The sequence below is a fragment of the Hemiscyllium ocellatum genome, chromosome 12, assembly GCF_020745735.1.
Source record: "Hemiscyllium ocellatum isolate sHemOce1 chromosome 12, sHemOce1.pat.X.cur, whole genome shotgun sequence".
Lineage (NCBI taxonomy): Eukaryota > Metazoa > Chordata > Chondrichthyes > Orectolobiformes > Hemiscylliidae > Hemiscyllium > Hemiscyllium ocellatum.
The window spans coordinates 93127366-93149018 of NC_083412.1; the positions used below are offsets into that span (position 1 = coordinate 93127366).

At 44.3% G+C, this 21653-nt stretch overlaps 1 protein-coding gene across 1 annotated transcript in view; it reads left to right on the plus strand.

Annotated features, from left to right (window-relative positions):
- The window catches only part of c12h21orf91 (chromosome 12 C21orf91 homolog), a 47230-nt gene that overhangs the window by 19153 nt on the left and 6424 nt on the right, over positions 1-21653 (plus strand). The window contains exons 3-4 of the mRNA XM_060833845.1: positions 17768-18310; positions 21351-21413. Of these exons, the coding sequence (XP_060689828.1) occupies positions 17768-18310; positions 21351-21413 (606 nt within the window). The remainder of the gene's footprint in view (positions 1-17767; positions 18311-21350; positions 21414-21653) is intronic.

Here is a 21653-nt window from a genome sequence, read left to right on the forward strand (position 1 = left end):
GACAATTGAAACATAATTTGCCAGGGTCTTTTCCCACAAGTGACATCAGTGGACTCGGGGGGGTAAATGGGTATCGCTGGCTGACCAGCATTTATTGTCTGTCCTTAGCTGCCCTTGAATAAGTGGCTTGTTCGGCCATTTCAAAGGTCAGTTCAGAGGTCACATTGTTGCGGTTCTGTAGTCACATATAGGCCAGTCCAGGTGAGGACGGTGGAATTCCTTCCCTGAAGGACATTAGTGAGTCAGATGGATTTTTCTGACAATTAGCCATGGTTTAGAACATAGAACAATACAGCATAGTACAGGCCCTTCAGCCTTCAATGTTTCTGCCAATCTTTTATCCTACTCGAAGATCAGACTAACCTACACACACTATCATCCATGTACCTATCCAAGAGTTGTCCCTAATGTATACAACTCTACTATCACAGCTCAGTGTATTCCATGCACCCACCACTCTCTGTAAAGAACTTCTCTCTGACACTGCCCCTAAATCTTCCTCCAAATTATGCACTCTCGTGACAGACATTTCTGCTCTGGGTAAAAGTCTCTATTCTATGCCCCTCGTAATCTTGTACATCTCTATCAAGTTACCTCTCATCCTTCTTCACTCCAATGAGAAAAGCCCCAGCTCCATCAAGCTTTCTTCATAAGATTCGCGCCCCCCCCCAGTCCAGGCCGCATCCTGGTAAATCTCCTCTGCATCCTCTCTAAAGCTTTCACATCCTTCCTATAATGAGGCAACTAGGACTGAACGCAATATTCCAAGTGTGGTCTAACCAGAGCTTTATAGAGCTGCAGCATAACCTCTCAGCTCTTAAACTCTATCCCCCTATTAATGAAAGCCAACACACCATATGGCAGCTTAACAACCCTATCAACCTGTGGGGCAACTTTCAGCAATCTATTGTGTTCAAGTCTCGCCTGCAGTGAGGATGCATCATAACATCTCCAAACATGTCAATTAAAAATCCTTACCCTGAGCAGCTCTTGTAGGGATGGCCTGGAGCTGAGATGACTGACCTCCAGCAGTGATAACCATCTTCCTATGTGCATCATCTTCCATACCTGTTTAATAGTCATCATTGGAATCTCTAATTCCAGATTTTTAAAAATTTAAATTCAAATTCCATTGTGGTGAGATTTGAATTGGGTCCCCAGAAAATAATATATCTAGCAATCATACCACTAGGCATCACCTCCCCACTGGAGAAGCAAGGATTGCAGTGGAAAGGTCAATCAATGAATACTTATGAAAACAGGAAACTACGTGTAGTGTAATCAGTTTGGAGACCCAGCTCCCTTGACTCGACAGAAGGTCAGACTGACTGTGTTTACAAAATGTAACCTTCTGGAAAACACAAGCTGATGTACTTATAAAAAAAAAATCCAGGAATTGAAAACAATGAAGTTCTACTTCTCTAATGACCTCATACTCTTTGAGCATTTTTGTTTTTTTCTTCGAGTTTGCATTCCCATCCTCCTCTGCCTGACAGGTGGCAGTTCATGCAGTAACACAGTTTCATGGTATCTTAAGTACAGGCTACACTTCATCCATGTCCTGAAAACAGCAGAAGGTTCTCTTACCATGGGAATAACTAAGAAACAGGCAGGGAGTACTGCAGGAGAAAGTGAGGTCTGCAGGTGCTGGAGATCAGAGCTGAAAATGTGTTGCTGGAAAAGCGCAGCAAGTCAGGCAGCATCCAAGGAACAGGAAATTTGTCGTTTCGGGCATAAGCCCTTCATCAGGAATGAGGAAAGTGCAGCCTAGTAGTTAATTTATTAAACTGAAAATCCAGACTCTATGGAAATTCTAATTCCAACGATAATTGGGTTCGTTTTAGTTCAAATGAATCTGGGCGTGTTGATTGCAAAACCAGAAAATAAGTATCTTACCCAAATGTGGGGTATCCAGAAATCAGTCTAAAGAGATCCAGTATCTTTTTGTCTTTTTTTTTTGCTGACTGCCCTACTGCTGTTTTAAAATATCCTTGCTGCCTGAACAGCTCAATACCATGTCCATTAGCATCATTTGGACCAAGCGATATTTATGATGTTGACCTTTACATGATGCAGTCTCTTCCTCAGTCAAGAACCCAGTCCAAAATAATGATGGTATCTGTGTCACAAGCTGAGAACGTTATAAAATTTAAAAAATAGCCATTTCATAGAATATGGGTGTCACTGCAATTTTATTGCCCAACTCCGATTAGCCTTGAACTGAGTAACCTGCTGAGCTGCACGAGTGTGGTTCAAATTTAACCATATCACTGTGGGTCTGGAGTCATATCTAGGCCAAACCATATGAGGTTGGTGTATTTCCTTCCAGAAAGAGCATTGGTTGGGATTTTTTTTTGTTGTTGACAATTTGCAGTTTCATGGTTGCCATCATTGACATTAGCTTTCAACTCCAGAATTGTTAATTGACTTTTTAACTAACACCAGCTACTGCGGTGGGATTTTGAACCTGTGTCCCAGACCATTAGTTTGGGTGTTGGGATTGCTAATCCAGCAATATTAATAAAATGCCACCATCTCCCTTGAAATATTTCACTAAGACGCAGCGAGGTGATGTACAACTGGGTCATTTCTCACAAACTGACTGAAGGTAAAAAAAAAAATCGACTTCCATTTAGGAATTGGTGAGCTAGTATTGTAAATTGTAAACTGAGTGAGTCAAATCAGTTTGAGTGATGTTAATTGTATCTCAACCAGTTTTTAACCTGCTACATTGCCTTGTTAGTATTCTGTGTACACGACCCATTGTGACCAGTCGTGTATGCTTAACATTGGCTAGTGGCTGATCCAAACATCTCTGTTGCAGCAAGTGGTATTTTCAAATTAATTTTGCACATTCATTTGCATCAAGATTTTTGAACAAGGAATGACGTATCTGAGTTTTCTGCAGTGGCTGATCTTTTGCTGATTTTTGTGCTTATTTGGCAGTCAGCCAAAACAGGGATAGTTTTGAAAAATGATTCTGATTCAGAATCTGTAAATAGGTCTTCACTCTTGCCCCCTTTTCGTTTGTAATTTTTTTTTTTCTTTTTAAAAATCTCTCATCAATGCCAAAAATGACATACTGTGTGACTGTGGAAAGAAGTTAAACTGCTCCTCCTTATCCTTCTCCATCTGCCATCAGTCATCCACATCAAATTCTTCTCGTCTTGTGCCCAGTTGGATGAAACTGACCTTGTCTGGCTCCATTCTTATTTATGGTGTGAGGTGGGCCAAAGCTCGGTGATTTACATTAGCTTCTGGTTGAAAGTATCTTTTTGTTTTGAAATAAAAATTTATAACCCTTTTCAAATCCTTTTACCTTTGCACCCCTGTAATTTCCTTCAGCTGCACAATCCTGCAATGTCTTTTATTCCAGACATTTAAGCATCAGTGATTTTAATTGTTGCCCTGTCGTTGGCTGTGCTTTCAGCTGTCAAGGTTTTGAGGTCTGCAGTTTCCTCCCTAAACCATTTGGTGTGTCTTCCTGACTTTCCTCCTCTTAAGGCATTCCTGTAATCCTCACTTAACCAAGCTTGCAGCCATTTGCCCTAATAACGTCTTGCGTGTCTCTGCTTTAAATTTTGATTTGGAACACATTGGATATTTTGTATGTTAAATACAATTGTTCCTTTGTTTGCTGCTCTGACATTGGGGCTATTTCCCCACAGAGATCAACATTTTTTAAAAAATGCCATCTCCCAATTGACAGTCATTTTTCAGCCTTGCAGCACGAAATAATGGCGAGGCAGTGATCTAGTGTGTCATTGCTAGAACGTTACCTCTGCCTCTGGATTGAATGTTCTTGGGGCACAGGTTAGAATTCTGCCATGGCAGATGGAATTTGAATTCAACAAAAATCTGGAATTAACAGTCTAAAGATGACCATGAAACTATTGTCAGTTGTCAGAAAAAAACCCATCTGGTTCGCTAATGCCTTTTAGGAAAGGAAACTGCCATCCACACCTGGTCTGGTCTACATGTGACTCCAGACCCACAGCAATGTGGTTGACATTTAACTGCCCTGTAGGCAATTAGGGATGGGCAATAAATGCTGCCTAGCCAGTGGTGCTCACTCCCTGTAAATGAATTAAAAACCAGTTTGGATTCCACGTTTGGTGGGCTGAACTCATTTGAACTTGCGATGGGTAAGTCTCTCTGACTATCAGAGCAATACCAATTGGGTTTAAAGAGCGCTGGCAGCACTTGGATGGTTCCATATCCTGCGGTTCGCTTCATCCTTCTAATGTAATATTAGCTTTATAACAAACAGAAGAAAAGACTCCACTTAGTGACTGAGCTAACTCTGACAGCTTGACTAGTTGGGGAGAGAGTGTGAAACTTCAGATTAGTCTTTCTCTGTTGCAATCTCTGTCCACTCTCTCTGGCTCTATGGAAGATTTATATAATTTGTTGTATCCTGTTCCCCACCCTGCTTTTTTCCCATATGCCTCTAACTTTACAGAGTAACTTGCAATTTAGAAGCAGCTGCAGGTCATTTGACTCATCCAAACTAGTTCTGCCAATAAATTGGCTGATCTAGTTCTGGTGTCAACCTACTTTCCAGTCTGCCCACCCCTGTCATAATCCTTGATTCACTCCACTATCGAACATCCATCCAACTCTGTTTTGGCTAAATTCAATGACCCAGCCTCCACTGTTTTTTTGGGAAGAGAATTCCACAGACCAACAGAAAAAAAGTCTATAACTTCTATCTTAAAAGGGAAACCTCTCAGTCTTAACCTGGCACACTTAGTTTTAGACCCCCACAAGAGGAAAGCATCTTGCAGCATCCACTCTCAATCTTAAATGTTTCAATAAGATCGCCACTTTCTTTCAAACTCTCAGTGGATAAAGGAGCAGTCTGTTCAACCTTTCCGTCACAGGAATAAACCTCCTCTGAACTGCTGTAATGAAATACCTGCTGGATATTTATCCAAATCCCTTTTTGAAAGCTGCTATTGATTCTCCATCTAACATTTGGCAGTATCTTTCAACTTGCCAGAAATTACTGCTTAAAGTGATGATTCTCCTTGATTCCACCCTGGTTATTTTGCCAATTACCTTTCAAATTGTCTCCTCTGGTTACGGATCTAACAGCTTCTCTTTATTTATCCTCAAATATTCTTGATTTTGACACCTCTATTAAATTTCCTTCACACCTTCTTTGCTGTAAAGAGCACAATTAGTTCCTCTAATCTTCTTCGACTGTGTGGAAATTAATCTGGTTCAACCAGAGTTCTTCCTAAATTCAAATTGCTCTGTGAGGGGGGTTTCTATTGATTATTCAAAGCCTTTTTGCCTCAATAAAATAAAACTGAGCTGGAGATCCAAAACAAACAAAAACAACAAGTTGCTGGAGAAACTCAGCAGGTCTGACTACATCAGCGCAGAGAATATAGTTGACCTTGAGTCCTGAAGAAGGGCTGATGCCTGAAACATCTATTCTCCTGCTCCTTGGATGCTGCCTGACCTGTGCTTTTCCAGCAACACATTTTTTCAGACTGCATAGGCAGCACTGCCAGCTTCTCTCGGACATGCAGCCTGGATGGAGTGGGACGCAGAAAGAATGACAAATTTATGGAATCCTATAACACAGAATAAACTGTCTTTATGTTAAGTCTTTCACACAATGTGATTGTGACTGAGTTGGTCAGTGTTCTTTGTCCTTACCAAACTGCCCCTGTACTCTTTGCCCAGTGCCCAGCACTTTATTTCTGTATCTTTGTCCAGGGCAAGTTTAAAGTTTAGATTTAATCTGCTTACATAACCTTTTTCAAGTAGCGGGTCAGAACAACTTGCCTTGATGAAACACGCCAAAAAAAAGACTCTTTCTCCCTTTATGATTGGAGCGAATTCGATGAAAAAGCAGAGTGAAGTAAACACTCAACAGATTTGGGTAAATCATTGGCTTTTGAACTCCTAAGTCCTGTCATCTGAACCTGGAAAAGCTGTTCACTTTCAGTGAGTATGAAGTCCAAAAAAAAAAGGCGGGTGTATGCATCTTAAGAACATTTAAAGGAAGGCCTGAAATTTGGTGGAGACAGCAGCAATTAAATGACATAACGTATAATGATGCAAGGCGAAAGAAGGTGGCTATGGAACTAGAAGGGGAATTCTCCAGATGAGTCCAGAGGAGATTGTTGCAGCAGAGCTACAGGGAATAAAACACGGCAGAGGGGGGATGGATTTTGTAGCTGAGTCATGTGACAGACAGTGGGGAGACACTGAGGCAATGGCTCACCCATCCTATGCAACAGACCAGATTCTTAGGGTAGATTGCAGAAAGGATTTTCCCCCCTGTTGGTAGAATCTAGGACCAGAGGACGTCATCTCAGAATAAGGAGTCACGCATTTAAGAATGAGGAGGAATTTCTTTTTCTGAACATAGTGAATCTAAGATTTTTCACCAGAGATCTGTTGAGGCTGGGCCATTAAATATGGGGCTGGCACAGTGGTTAGCACTGCTGCCTCACAGCGCCAGGAACCCGAGTTCAATTCCAGTCTTGGACAACTGTCTGTGTGGAGTTTGCACATTCTCCCCGTGTCTGAGTGGGTTTCCTCCGGGTGCTTTGGTTACCTCCCACAATCTAAAGGTGTGCAGTTTAGGTGAATAGGCCATGCTAAATTGTCCATCGTGTTCAGGATTGTGTAGGTTAGGTGCATTAGTCAGGGGTAAATGAAAGGAAAATAGAGTAGGGCAATGGGTCCGGGTGGGTTACTCTTGGGAGGGTCATTGTGGTCTTGTTGGGCCAAAGGGCCTTTCCATATTGTAGGGATTCTATAAAATATAATCAAGGCTGAAATAGATAGATCTTCGAGTAAAAAATGAGGTCTGCAGATGCTGGAGATCACAGCTGAAAATGTGTTGCTGGTTAAAGCACAGCAGGTTAGGCAGCATCTCAGGAATAGGGAATTCGACATTTCGAGCATATGCCCTTCATCAGGAATGAGAGAGAGTAGCCAAGCAGGCTAAGATAAAAGGTAGGGAGGAGGGACTTGGGGGAGGGGTGATGGAGGTGGGATAGGTGGAAGGAGGTCAAGGTGAGGGTGATAGGCTGGAGTGGGGTGGGGGCGGAGAGGTCAGTAAGGAGATTGCAGGTTAGGAGGGCGGTGCTAAGTTGAGGGAACCGACTGAGACAAAGTGGGGGGAGGGGAAATGAGGAAACTGGAGAAATCTGAATTCATACCTTGTGGTTGGAGGGTTCCCAGGCGGAGATGAGGCGTTCCTCCTCCAGCCGTCGTGTTATGTTCTGCCGGTGGAGGAGTCCAAGGACCTGCATGTCCTCGGTGGAGTGGGAGGGAGAGTTAAAGTGTTGAGCCACGGGGAGACAGGCCGCTTACTTGCGGAACGCTTCAGAGAACACCTCTGGGCCGCCCGGACCAACCAACCCAACCACCCTGTGGCTCAACACTTTAACTCTCCTTCCCACTCCACCGAGGACATGCAGGTCCTTGGACTCCTCCACCGGCAGAACATAACAACACGACGGCTGGAGGAGGAGCGCCTCATCTTCCGCCTGGGAACCCTCCAACCACAAGGTATGAATTCGGATTTCTCCAGTTTCCTCATTTCCCCTCCCCCCACCTTGTCTCAGTCGGTTCCCTCAACTTAGCACTGCCCTCCTAACCTGCAATCTCCTTACTGACCTCTCCGCCCCCACCCCACTCCGGCCTATCACCCTCACCTTGACCTCCTTCCACCTATCCCACCTCCATCGCCCCTCCCCCAAGTCCCTCCTCCCTACCTTTTATCTTAGCCTGCTTGGCTACTCTCTCTCATTCCTGATAAAGGGCTTATGCTCGAAACGTCGAATTCCCTATTCCTGAGATGCTGCCTAACCTGCTGTGCTTTAACCAGCAACACATTTTCAGCTGAAATAGATAGATGTTAAATCAACAATAAGGGAGTCTTATGGGGTAGAGGGCAGCAAAGTGGCGTTGAGGTTATCCGATCGACCTCGGTAGGACAGACTGAATGGGCTGAATCGCCTGTTTTATTATTCAGTCATGAAATGAGTGTCACCAGCTAGGCCGCCTATCCCAGAGGGCAGTTAAGTGTCAACAACATTGCTGTTAGTCTGGAGTCATGTGTAGGCCAGACTAGTTAAGGAAGGTTTCCTTCCCTCAAGGAAACTAGTGAACCAGATGGGCTTTTCCTGGCAATTAACAGTCAATGACAATGGTCATCATTAGAGTCAATTCAAATTCCACTACCTGCCATGGCGGGATTCGAACCTGGGCCACCAGAATATTTCTTGAGTGTCTGGATTAATAATCCAGTGATAATACCACTAGGCTATTGCCTACTTCTGTTTCTGTGTCTTAAGGTCTTTTGGCCATTATCGACTGGGGATTCCACCCAAATGTCAGCCTGTAAGACTTCCCATCTCGGTTATTCTAGTGGAATATCCATTATCTTGTGAGAAAACAGTTTTACCTGAAGCTGTTATGTCTGAAAGAAAGTTTGCATCCGGTAAGGCCAAAGTGAACATAACTGTGCTAATTGTCAGGTGCTCTGTTTCAAACAGCCACATGTCGGCCTACAACACTGGAGAGAAACCCATATTATTCTCAGCATCTGAGGGGCAGGCAAGATCTGTTTCAAAACTATCGAGGCACATTCAACAATGCAACCTGCCCTCAGTACAGGCACCAGGAGTGTCTTGAGAGTGGAAGGATGACCTCCTGACCCTGATGACCGTGCTGCCTGGTGACATGCAAGCAACTGCTTGAGAGGACAGAAGAAATGACTACCAAGAAACCCAGTTAGTGCTGCTTCTGACAACAGCAAGTGCTGGCTACACCCAGGCGATCAGACAGCATCTGTGGAGAGATAATTCAGCAAAACTTTCACTCATTTTGATGAATGGCCATCCACTTCAAACTTGACTTGTCTTCCAGCCACGATGCTGTCTGACTCGTGTTTCCAACACTTTGATTTTCTTTTTTTTTCAGTTTAAGGCACGCACAATATTGTGCTGTTTTAAAATAATGATGTATTTGACTCTGGAATCAGCGTGGGACTAATTTCTCAGGTTGTAAATTGTTACTTGCACACAAGACTGATAAATACATAGAGCCCAAATTTTATTGTATAAATTGCAGGCTGTTTTAATTTTTTTTTGCACTTATAAATAGAACAGGACTGACACCAGCACTAACTTCTATTTTGAGTTATGTTTAATTAGTCCTTCAGATTAAAGCTACTGGAGGCCACATACTTAAATTAACACTGTAAAGTTGCTATAGAACCATGGAAACATTATGGCACAGAAAGAAGCCATTCAGCCCATCAATTCCTGCTGGTCGAGGGGAGGGGAAAGCTAGATGCCGATTCTAACCCACTTTTCAGCACCAGGGCAGTAGCCTTCAGGATCCAGCACTTCAACTGAGTTCAGAGTTTCTGCCTCCACCAGCAAACTGGGCAGCAAATGCCAGAAATCCACCACCCTCAGAGTGCTCAGATTCCCTCCCATTTGTGTCCCTCTAATCGTTCCACCATTGCCTTTAGTTCTCTGCCTCCTGCTAATGGACCTTGTCCCCTGGTGAAACGTGTCTTCCCTGTGCACTCTAACCAAGCCCCTTGTAATCTTATACACCTCAATTGAGTCACCCTTCATTCTGCTCTGTTCAAAAGAATAAAACACTAGCTCTTTCGGTTTTTCTTAATAGCTGCAATTTTTCAACCCTGGCAATATTCTTCCAACCAGTGTGATGATTAATTTCCTTAACACTAGACAGCTAATGAAATAGTCAAGACAAGCATTCTTCTCCGTTTACAGCTACTTGAAGCTGATTTGTCGATGTACAAATATTCCTGCTTTTACAAAAGTAAATGGTTGGGAAGAGCTGGGTAAAGCAGGTTCTTTGGTTTATCTTCTGTCATGGAAAGTGCCACCTCCTGATCTGCCTCCATCCAAATCCAATCCCATTCTGACTTGGTGTTTCTGTACGTGTTTACATTATACCAAAAGAGGTTCTGAACAGTATCTCTGTGCTTGTGTCAATCGCCATGCTGAAGGTAGACTCTATCTTTGCATCCAGATGCAGCTTATGTAAGCACGCCATTTTCTCAATCTGAACTTTGTAGCTTCAAGCACCATTCCAGCTCTTGCACAGACTTTACAGCACTGAATTGGACCATTCGGAACAGCAGACATCTGCAAACCTCTATGCTCTGCGCATATCCTTCTATTCCTTTCTCCCTTCTCTAATAGAGTTTCTTCCTTTTTTAATGCAGCTGTGTTATTCATTCTAATGGTGGGTTTCACATTCTCATTGCCATTGGACACCTTACTGAGGTTGTGTTGCATTGTCAGAGGGTCAGTACTCGCCATCTGCCAAGCTCTCAGACTGGGAACCAAGTGCCGAGACAGAGCTGTGATCAGATAGGGTCGGTACTGACGAAGTGCTGCATTGCTTGAGGCTCACTATTCCCTATTGGAACTGCTGGTTCTGTCCATGCATCAGTTCAGGTGGATGTAAAGACCCAACCACATTAGGGCAAGATCTCTGGCTTCTATTTCTCCAACAACAACAGTCCAAACAGATTAGTACTTCATTCAAATTTGATTGTGGGATCTTGCTGCACATTTGGCTTTGTCCACATTGGGTACTTAATGGTAACTGCTCTTCTAAAAATAATTAATTAATTGTAAAGCTTTTTGTTGGACCCTTGAGGCTACAATGTGGTCCAAATATTGTTTTATTTTTCCCTCTGCCCCTACAATCACATTAAGTCGTGTTTTTAATGAGGGCTATTTTAATTACATAGACCAGGTACCCCCGTAATGATATAGCAGAGGGACTCAATTTAGTGCGTTAGACTTCTAGTTTTGGAAACTTCTCTTTGCTTGTACATAGATGGGAAAATAATGTGACATCAGATTACATCAGACTGAAGCACAAGGAAAAACATGACAATGTGACTTGAGGTTATTTGAAATCTTTTAAATATCAATGCTGCATTTTGCTTTGATCTGCTGGAAAAATTCTTGACACTAGAAGTTTATGCCCCCAACCCCCAGAGGTGAAAGTCTATGAGCATGATGTCCATGAAGGACCCCTGTCTTTATAATAGAGGTTTTCAAGGGCAGTGTTATTTTGCTCTACTAGCCTACACTTTCCCCTAAAGTAGGATCTGGCGTCTCAGCAAGACTCCTCTGAAACTAACAGGATGTTCACAAGGCTTGGCGAATTGTTTCTGACTCCCTTGGCTTTGCCCATTTCACACATTGGGAATCTGAGTGAGGAGTGGGTAGCAAGTGCAGCTCGAGAGGAGGAAGCTGATTATACACTTCATGCTGTGCTTTCGAACCCTTGACACAATCTTCTTATAAAGAGATTTTGTTTCTTTGTTATCTCTCACACCAACCCCCCCCCCCCCCCCCAACCCTATCACTGAATGATTTGCTGCAAATCTCTGATGAAGTGGTCTAAAAATAGCCTGACTGGTTATCTGCTAGCGCAGTGTTCACGTGTCTTGCTGCCAGTTAAGCCACGGTTCCCAGAATATGAAAAGTAGTCTCTTCTTATGACCAGTGCGGGAACGTCTGGTGGTGCAGTTACAAATTCTCTCCTTCCTACTTTGCCTTGATCTATAAACTGCGTGTGGTTGGCAGTGGTCTGTGTTGGGAGTTCCCAGCCAGAAAGCATGGTGAAAGCAAATAGTCTCAATATGTTTACATTATACGCCAATATGCATTTCATTTAGAACCTATAAGGCTTAAAAATATGAGAAATGGCTCAAAAGGAGTCTGTATGGTTTAGCTGTGGTCAGCAAAGATATGGCCGGCTGAATCACCTTTACTATATTTTACTGCGGTTAGACCATAGCTGGAAAACTGCATGTTGTTCTCATCCCCATGCTATCAGAAGTGTGTGATGGCACTGGAGAGGATGTTAACTGAAACTTTCCATTCTGTGTGAGAAGAGACTGGATAGGCTGAGTTTGTTTCCTTCAGAGCAGAAGAGGCTGAGGGGAGAGCTGATTGAGGTACACAAAATTATGAGGGGCACGGACTAGATAGAAATTCCTTTCCTCATGGCTGATGTGCCCAGAACTAGAGGGCATAATTTTTGAGGTGAGGTGCAAATGGTTTACAGAGGATCTGGTGGAGGGGAAATAAATTTTACCAAGATTATGTTATAATCGTGGAATGTATTGCTTAAGAGGACAGTGGAGGTAGGTACTCTTGGAACATTTGAAGCAGCATCTGGATGAGCACTTAAATTACCATGGTATGGCAGGCTATAGGGCCAAGCATGGGTAAATGGGATTAGTGTAGTTTGGTGTTTGTTGGTCAGCATAGACTTGATGAACCGAAGGGCCTGTTTCTATGCTGTATGACTCTGACGTTTTTGTGTTTATCAATCATTCACTGCTTAACCGGCCAAATGTTCAACAGTTATCCACTAGTCAATGAAATATAACACTCATGAAGCCTTTTATTCCACCACACCTGCACCTCTTGAAGTGTAGTCATCATTTAATACAGTAAACTCTGCAACCAGTTTTGCACAGCAAACTCCCATGATCATCAATTTGCTCATCACCAAATATAATGAGTTCAAGTTATTTTGATTTGCATGATAAGTATCAGTCAGGACATGAGAAGTCCCTCTGCTCTTTATCAGCGTGCTGTCATGAGATCTTTTATGTCTTTTTTTGAAAAAGTAACTGGGGTCTCAGTTTAACATCTAATTATTAAAAATAATGTTCCTGACCACAGCACTATCTGTTCGTATTAATGGTGGAAGGTGTGATTTCATTTGAAATGCGATTGTTTCAAAATTGTGCTCATTTGCCAACTAGTAACTTTGAATTAGTTCCATGAGATACTACGCCAAAACATAGTCACAAACACAGAGCCTAATGGAAGCAATAAGTATTAACAGTCAAATTCTCTTTTCCATTCTCTCCTTCCAAACCCACCATTCTCCCTTCTCACTCCTTTCTGTTCCCTCTTCCCCCTCTACTCTGCTATTCCTTCCTACCCACCCAACCTCCGCCAACCTTCTCCCACTTCCCCCTCTCTCTTGTCAACCTGTGATGTAATTTCCTTAACGATATCTCTGTTGCCAGGTTTTGAGGATATGGTGACAATAATGACAGATGTTTCCTGGTTATATTGCATTATTGTTTTATACTGCATTATTGTTTTGTTTTTGCACTTTTTTAAAAAAAATCTAAAACTAATTCCCCAGTGTAGGCCGATTTTTCCTTAAATACCTGTTGTTATAAAGAAGAGGTGGGAAATGAGCAGAGAGAACTGTTTGGACGTGAAAAAGTGGACTAATTGTCATGACATTTTCACTGGCTCAGTGACAAGTTATTAAAATTTATTTCATAGCATGTCTTTGAGCCCCAGAGACTGCCCAAGGAAGCAATCTTCAAGTGGACTGCTTTGTCCTGGATGGTATTGAGCTGCTTGTCTTTCTAGGAGAAAGTGAAGACTGCAGATGCTGGAGGTCAGAGTCAAGAGTGTGGTACTGGAAAAGCACAGCAGGTCAGGCAACATCAGAGGAGCAGGAGAATCAACATTTCGGGCATAAGCCCTTCACCAAGAATGAGGTTTGTGAGCCGGGGGAGCTGAAAGATAAATGAGAGGGATTGGGTTTGGGGGCAGGGTAGCTAGGAATGCAATAGGTCGATTGAAGATGAGGGAGAAGGTGATAGGTCAGAAAGGAGGTGGAGCGGGGAGATGGGAAAGACTATGTGGGAGGGGAAATTGTGGTGTTTGAAGGAGGAGGCCATCTGGGATTTACGAAGGTGGAATTAGTCATCCTGGGAACAGATGTGGTGAAGGCAGAGGAATTAGGAATAAGAGATGGTGTTTTTACAGGAAGTACGGTGGGAGGAGGTGTAGTCCAGGTAGCTGTGGGAGTCATTGGGCTGGTAGTAGATATCCATGGTTAGTCAGTCACCAGAGGTAGAGATGGAGAGATCCAGGAAGAGGAGGGCGGTGACCGAGATGGTCTAGGTGAATTTGAGGTTGGGTGAAAGGTATTGGTGAAGTTGATGAACTGTTCAACCTCTTCATGGGAGCAAGAGGTGGCGTCGATACGGTCATTGATTCTCCTGCTGCTTGGATGCTGCCTGACCTGCTGTGCTTTTCTAGCACCACACTCTTGACTGCTTGATTTCTAACCTATCTTGGGGTGAGGGCATCTGTTGGCCATCTGTGATCATCTATTGAGGGTAATTAACAATCGACAAGAAGTGCTATGGATCATAATGGGTCAGGCCGTATCTGTGGAGAGAAAACAAGCTCACGTTTAGTGTCTCACCGACTCTGCTTCAGAGCATCATTTGCTCCAGAGAAGTGCTATGGGTCTGGGGTCACATGGGTGGCAGGATTGATCCCCTAAAAGGAATCGGTTAACCTGGGTTTTGTGGTCGCCGTTACTGAAACAAGCTGCATTTGCCAGATGTATTGATGTGTTGAAATTTCAAACCATGCCCTGGGAACATAGCCTGCCATTCCAGTCCAGCAATATTACAACGCAGCCACCATTTCCCCTCACATTGGCCAGATGACTGATGCCGATTATGTCCCTAGCCTCTGCTGAATTAGCTCATCAGGTTACCCTGGAAGAGTGAAACGGCTGTCACAATGCAGTCACATTCCTGGGTTTAATGAGCTGAATGTTCTGGCTGACTTTCACTGGATGGTGATCAGAAGTCAATGTGTATGAGCATGGGGCTAAAAATAGGACGAGACTCAGCTGTTTTTTTTTATTGATCTTATCTTTTAACTAACCTAGTTCCATGAATATGCCTGCTAATCCAACCCGTCTAGACACACACCACTGTTGTGTAAGTGTGAGATAGCTGGTGCCTTGGAAAAGGAGTTAATGGTACAGCTTTTAATCCAAAGCCAAATACCTCGCAATACAGAAAAATCAAGAGCCTCTCAGTAGATCAATGCAAAATCACAAATCCTGCATTTTAGTTCCCTCCAGGTGACTGACTTGACCCCTTTCCCCTCTCTCCTCTCCCCCACCTTTATCCCCCCCTCCCAGTCCTGCCTCGGTTGACTGTGTGCCAATGGGTTGCGCACTGGTACGGTCTCATCTTGGTGCTGAGCTCTGTGAAATTCAGCTGCTCTTGATGAAACTGTAGATGTGGCAACTTGTATGAGCAAACTTGCTGTGACCTGCAGAGAGATGTGGTGTCTCACAGGAAGGGCGGTGGGGGAGGAGTGCAGACGATTACTCTTTCCTTTGTTTTGAACCAGCAGCAGGGCTATCAGCTGAAAACAGAACACAGTAAATAGTCGTGGCAGAGCTCAGAGGTTATGCCCATCACAAAACCCTGAAAGACTGAAGTCCCTTTCTTCAGAAAATAACTTGCTCGAGATTTGGGAGAGTGGAGAGAACACCTTTTTTTTTTCCCTTTTTTTTTGGAGAGACTAAAACTTGGAGAGTTTAGTATATAAAATAGTAATAAATCAGAAGATTAATTCCAGGGATTTCCAAAGAGTTGGTAGGAATTTGCAACTCACTATCAGAGTGGTAAAGGTGAATGACGTAGATGAATTTTAGCATAAGCCAATTGAGCGTGTCACAAAGAAAGCAATAAGGAAGGTGCCAAGAATGCAAGGCAACAAATTTGGAGGAGGTTCATGTGGACCATACTACTTGTCATGGGTCATTTGAGTCAAATGGGTTGGACTGTTGTACATTAGCTGCAATATCACGTCAAACCACTTTCTCCTGTTTGACTCACGTTTCTAACAGTGCCCAATTCTTAATGGGTACAAACTTCAGTGGCTGTCACCCAACGCATTTCCTCTGGCCGCAAGAAACATTCAGTTTTTACGCCTTTAAGCTAATTGCATTAACTGGTACACCAGAGTGGCACCTTGACGTTCTTTTCACATTTTAACACAAATCGTGTTGCAATCTCGTTGCACGGATGGTCCTGCAACTTCAACTGGTGGTGGATTGCAGGGACCCAGGAGGAGGTTGTGTATGGGCACTGCAGTGTGATTGTGGTAATGCACAGAACTGGTCATCTGCTGTATGGGGGTCTGATTGGCTACCTCACTGTGTGCCATCTACTGAGATGTATGTCTTGGGCAATGCATAATAGAATTATGTTGGCGCTATCCCCTGCTGATTCTAAGCTTTGCATGTGTTGTCCTAGTTTTTCAGGACATATATTTATATTAATGGTCAGAAAAGCTTCCGATCGCCTTTTGCTCTCAACCTGATTAATACTTGCAGGGTGCTTCAGAGAGCATCTCCAGGACACCCTCACCAACCAACTCCGCCACCCCATGGCTGAACTTAAACTCCCCCTCCCACTCTGCTGAGGGCATGCAGGTCCTCAGCCGCCTTCATCGCCACTCACTCACCACCAACGCCTGGAGGAAGAATGCCTTGTCTTCCGCCCTAGCACACTCCAACCTCGGGCCATCAATGTGGATTTCACCAGTTTACTCATTTCCCCATCCCCCGGTTCCAACCTTCCAGTTCAGCACCATCCTCATGACCCATCCCATCTGTCCATCTTCCTTCTCGCCTATCTGCTCCACCCTCCTTTCTGACCTATATCCTTTAGCCTCCATTTACCTATTGCACACTCAGCTACCTTCTCTTTCTCTCTCCCCCCCCCCCCCCGCCCATTTATCTCTGTATCCCCAAGGCTACCAGCCTCACTTCTGATGAAGGGCTTTTGCCCAAAATGTCGATTTTTTTCTGTTCCTTGGATGCTGTCCGACCTGCAATGCACTCTCAACTAATAATATGGAAAGTTCAGTCATCTTCTGAAGTTTGGCTTTTACTTGATTGGGTTCATCTTTGTACACTTCACCTTGCTGCCAGTGTAGTGCTGCGTTGTTGGTCACCTGTTTTCTCATGGGTCTGGCATGACCTTTGGGAGCAGATGTCTTGTGCATTTCTGACCAAGCTCTATGCTGTACAGCTATCAAGGGAAGCTGAACAGCTTTGGGTAGACAGGACAACTGGCTCCCACCCCTCTTCCTCAGCTCCCTGTCTCTCACCTTTCTCCTCTATCCTGCTCCTCCCCACCTTTCTGTCCTGCTGCTTACCCCCTCCCTAGCCTTCCTCTCCTGTCACTATCATTCTTCATCCTCCCGTCCTGTAATCCTGCTGTCTGGATCAGCAGTAGCTCTTCAACTGCCCCTGGTCTAAGCAACGAAACCTCTTTCTGAAATCCCTCTTCCTGGTTAAAACTGACCTCCTTCATCAAACTTGTTGGTCACTTGTCATAATGTTTCTGTCGTGAACATGACGTTATGCTTTGACCAAAAACGCACATGTAAGAAACCTCTTTTTTTTTTCTCTTGAAAGCACTCCGAAATCATAGGATCCCTACAGTGTGCAAGGAGGCATTCTGCCTGTCACATCCACCCTGACCCTCAAGAGCATCCCATCCAGACCCACCCCCTTGCCTTATCCCTGTAACCTCGCGTTCCCCACTGCTAATCCACCTAACCTGCACATCTTTGGTTTTCTGCCCATGTCCAGAGTACTCTGAGGAAACCCACGCAGACAGAGAACGTGTGCAAACTCCACACCGAGTTACCAGAGGATGATAATGAACTCAAATCCCTGTCACTGTAAGGCAGCAGCACTAACCACTGAGCCACAGTGATTGTTCAAAACACCGTATGAATTGAGATTATTGCTGCCACCTTAGGGCTGGGGAGTGTGACTGATAACTGACTCCATAGCCAAGTGAATACTGTTTGGAGGACTGGTGCAAATGTGTTTTTTTTTTGGTCCTTTTGTCTTTCAGGGGTGGCCAGGGAGAATCTCCTCCACACTGAATCAGTGCGTGGTCACAGAGAGTGCTTCGAGAAGTATCACCTCATCGCCAACCAGGACCTCCCACAGCCGAGAGTCTTGAAGAGCACCTACAAGGATGTGAAGGAGATCCTGAGCAGGAAGATCAACCGTATTATTCAGTATGCACAAAACCAGCATTCGCACTCTGACCTGCGGGAGTGCAGGCAGGGCCAGGTCAAGAGTCATGACCCCCAGCCGAGCGCACTCAGGACACACTTCCCCCAGGTGAACGGCCTGCAGTTACCCCGGTACTCCCCCCACTGGCTGGACGGGAGCTCGCCAGGGTATTCCAAGTGCGGGCAGGGGATTCTGGAGCAGGATGGGCCGGCGGACTTCCGGCTGGGGATGCTGGGGGTGGCTGTTGACCGGTTTCCAGGTGTGGACGTTGGCTGGTCGCCTGAGGAGCGGGGGCGAGGGGCAGAATCTCAGCTCTCAATGGGAAGCCATGGCAGAGTGGAGTCCAGATGTCATCGCCACTACACCCAAGAGGAGTGTAAGTATCAGGGTTGGGCGGGAGGAGGAAGATTCACTGATCACAGACCCATCGACACCATTCTTAAAACAATCTCATTTATAACGGTTGAAATATCTGGGTATGGGACTCTGTCCCTGAATGGACCTGAACCAAAGGTAAACTATAAATGTCAGGAGTAACATTCTGGTGCCTGCCATTAATGACAAACTGAGCTGGACTCACCATATCAACACATTAGCCTCTGGCCTGCTCTTGTAGCCACAAATACTGCAGCTAATAACTCATCTCCTGGTTCCCTAAAGCCTGTTCACCACCTACAAAGCACGAGTCAGGAGTATGATGGAATGCCCCCCCAATGAGTGTAGCTCCAGCAACACTCAAGAAGTATGACACCATCCAAGACAAAGCAGCTCACTTGATTGGCACCACATCCACTCCCTCCATTGACGCTCAGTAGCACCAGTGTGTACAGTGCAGAAGTTCACGAAATATCCTCAGACAGCACCTTCTAAACTTGCAACCACTGCCATCGGAAAGGACAAGCCCAGCAGATACATGGAAACGCCAGCAGTTACAAATTCCCTCCAACCCATTTCTTATCCTGACTTGGAAGTCTAGCATCTTTCTCACTACTGACGTCAGACTCACTGGTCCATAATTCATAGTTTTCTCTCTACTTCCCTTAAATTGTGGGGTTACATTAGCTACCCTCCAACCTATAGAAATTATTCCAAAGTCTAAAGAATGTTAGAAGTTAATCGCCAATGCTTCCACTATTTCTAGGGCCACTTCTTTAAGTACTTAAGGGTGTTCTGTCCAGAAAAAGCAAGAGAAATGCAACATAGCCAATTACCACCCCATCAGTCTACTCTAGATCATCAGTAAGTGATGGAAGGCATCGTCAACAGTGCTATCACGCAGCATCTGCTCAGCAATAACCTGCTCCGTGACACCCAGTTTGAGTTCTACCAGGGCCACTCAACTCCTGAGCTCATTACAGCCTGGTTCAAAAGAGCTAAATTCCAGAGGTGAGGGAAGAGTGACAGCAAGTTTATATCAAGACTGCATTTAACTGAGTGTGGCCTCAAGGAGCCCTAGCAAAACTGGAATCAGTGGATATTGAGGGAAAACTCTCCAATGATTGGAGTTATACCTGACACATGAGCTGATGGTCGTGGTTGTTGGTGGTCAGTTATCTCAGCTCTAGAGCACTTCTGAAGGATTTCCTCAGGGTAGTGTCTGCTGTCCAACCATCTTCAGCTGCTTCATCAATGACCTTCCCTCCATCATCGGGTCAGAAATGGAGATGTTCTGTGTGCAATGTTCAACATCATTTGCGACACCTCAGACACTGAAGCAGTCCGTGTCCAAATGCAGCAAGATCTGGACAATATCCAGGCTTGGGATAACAAGTGGCATATAATATTCACACCACACAAATACCAGGCTATGACCATCACCAATAGGAGACAATCTAACCACCATCCCATGGCATTCAATGGTGTGACCATTACTAAATCCCCCACTATCAGCATCCTGGGAGTTACCATTGATCAGAAACTCAACTGGACTCTCCACATAAACCCAGTGATGATAAGAGCAAGTCCGAGGCTAGGAATATTGCAGCAAGTAACTCACCTGACTCCCAGAAGCCTGTCCACCATATGCAAGGCACAAGTCGGGAGTGTGATGGAATGCTCCTCAATTGCCTGGATGAGTGCAGCTCCAACAATGCTTAAGAAATTCAACACCGTCCAGGACAAAGCAGCCTGTTTGTTTGGCACCACACCCATTGACACTCAACAGCAGTAGTGTGTACCATCTAGACGATGCACTACAGAAATTTGCCAAAGATCCTACGACAGCACTTTCCAAACCCATGACCACTTCTATCTAGAAGGACGAGGACAGCAGATCTGTGGAAACACCACCACCTGCAAGTTCCCCTCCAAGCCATTCACAATCCTGACTTAGAAATATACCAGCGTTCATTCACTGTTGCTGGGTCAAAATCCTAGAATTCTCTTCCTAAGGCATTGTGTATTAACCCACAGCAGTTGGACTACAGCAGTTCAAGAAGGCACCTCCCCACTACCTTCTCCAAGGGCAACTAGGGACTGGCAATAAATGCTGGCCCAGCCAACAATGTCCATATCCCACAAAATGAATCGATTTTAAAAATGTAGATTATCCGGCCCTGGGGATTTATCAGCCTTCAATTTTCCAACACCATTTGTCTACTAATGCAGATTTGCCTCAGTTCCTCCCCCTCAGTAAACCCGGTGTTCTCCATCATTTCTGGTACATTATTCTTGTTCTCACTTGAGAGGACAGAAGCAAAGTATTAAATTGGTTTGCCAGCCATTTCTTTGTTCCCTATTGTAATTTGTCACATTTCTACCGACGTTAGTTTTCACCCATCCTTTACCAATAGAAACTCTTACACTCCATTCTTAAGTTTACTGCAAGCTTACTCTCTCTTTCTATCTTCCCCTTCTTAATCAACTCCTTGGTTCTCCTTTGGTGACTTTGGTGATATTCCCTATCCTCAGGTCTATTGTGTTTTTTCTTGTCCATTTGTATACCTGCTTTTTTTGTTTGCACATCTAATACTATCTCTAACTTCCTGCATAAGCCATGGTTTGGCCACTGTTCTCTCTCATGCCAGACAGGAAGAAGTCATTTTTGCAATTCATCCATTCACTCAATGGACAGGCAATGGCAAACATTCACTGTCATTCATTCTAGTAACATTTCCCAATCCCCACAGCCAATTCCATACCTTTGCAGCTTCCCTCATTAAGATTCAGGACCCTAGATTCAGAGTCAACTACCTCACACTATCTTGTTGAAGAATTCTAAAACATCATTGTCACTCATCCCCCAGGAATTTCTCATGAATACATTTACCAATATTCCTTTCTCATTGCATAGTACCCATGCCTGTCTTGTTTACTGTACAGACTACAGGGAGTTACAAACAGAGAAGGTTCTCTGTGTTGTGTTTGCTTACACCAATGCCCAAAATAGCTCTAACGCTGTTTGATATTTCTTTCAGTGAGTGCTATGTCAGTGGATGATCTGGTGCCATTGAACGAACAACTCCTCAAACAAATCAAAGGTACGCAATCCTATCTGCATGGGGTGGGAAGCATTCAAAAATTTAAATTAACATGACGCGATTTTTGTTTACAGAAAACACTCCTAAAACTTTGGATTTATTTTTGTTTTGTATAAGTTCTTTCTCCGTCCCAGTTTAGCCAATTCTGTAAATATGGGAGATGCTGCAACCACTTCATGCACAACAGGCTCCCGGGAACATCAAACTGATAATTGACAGATAATGTGTTTGATTGCGGGA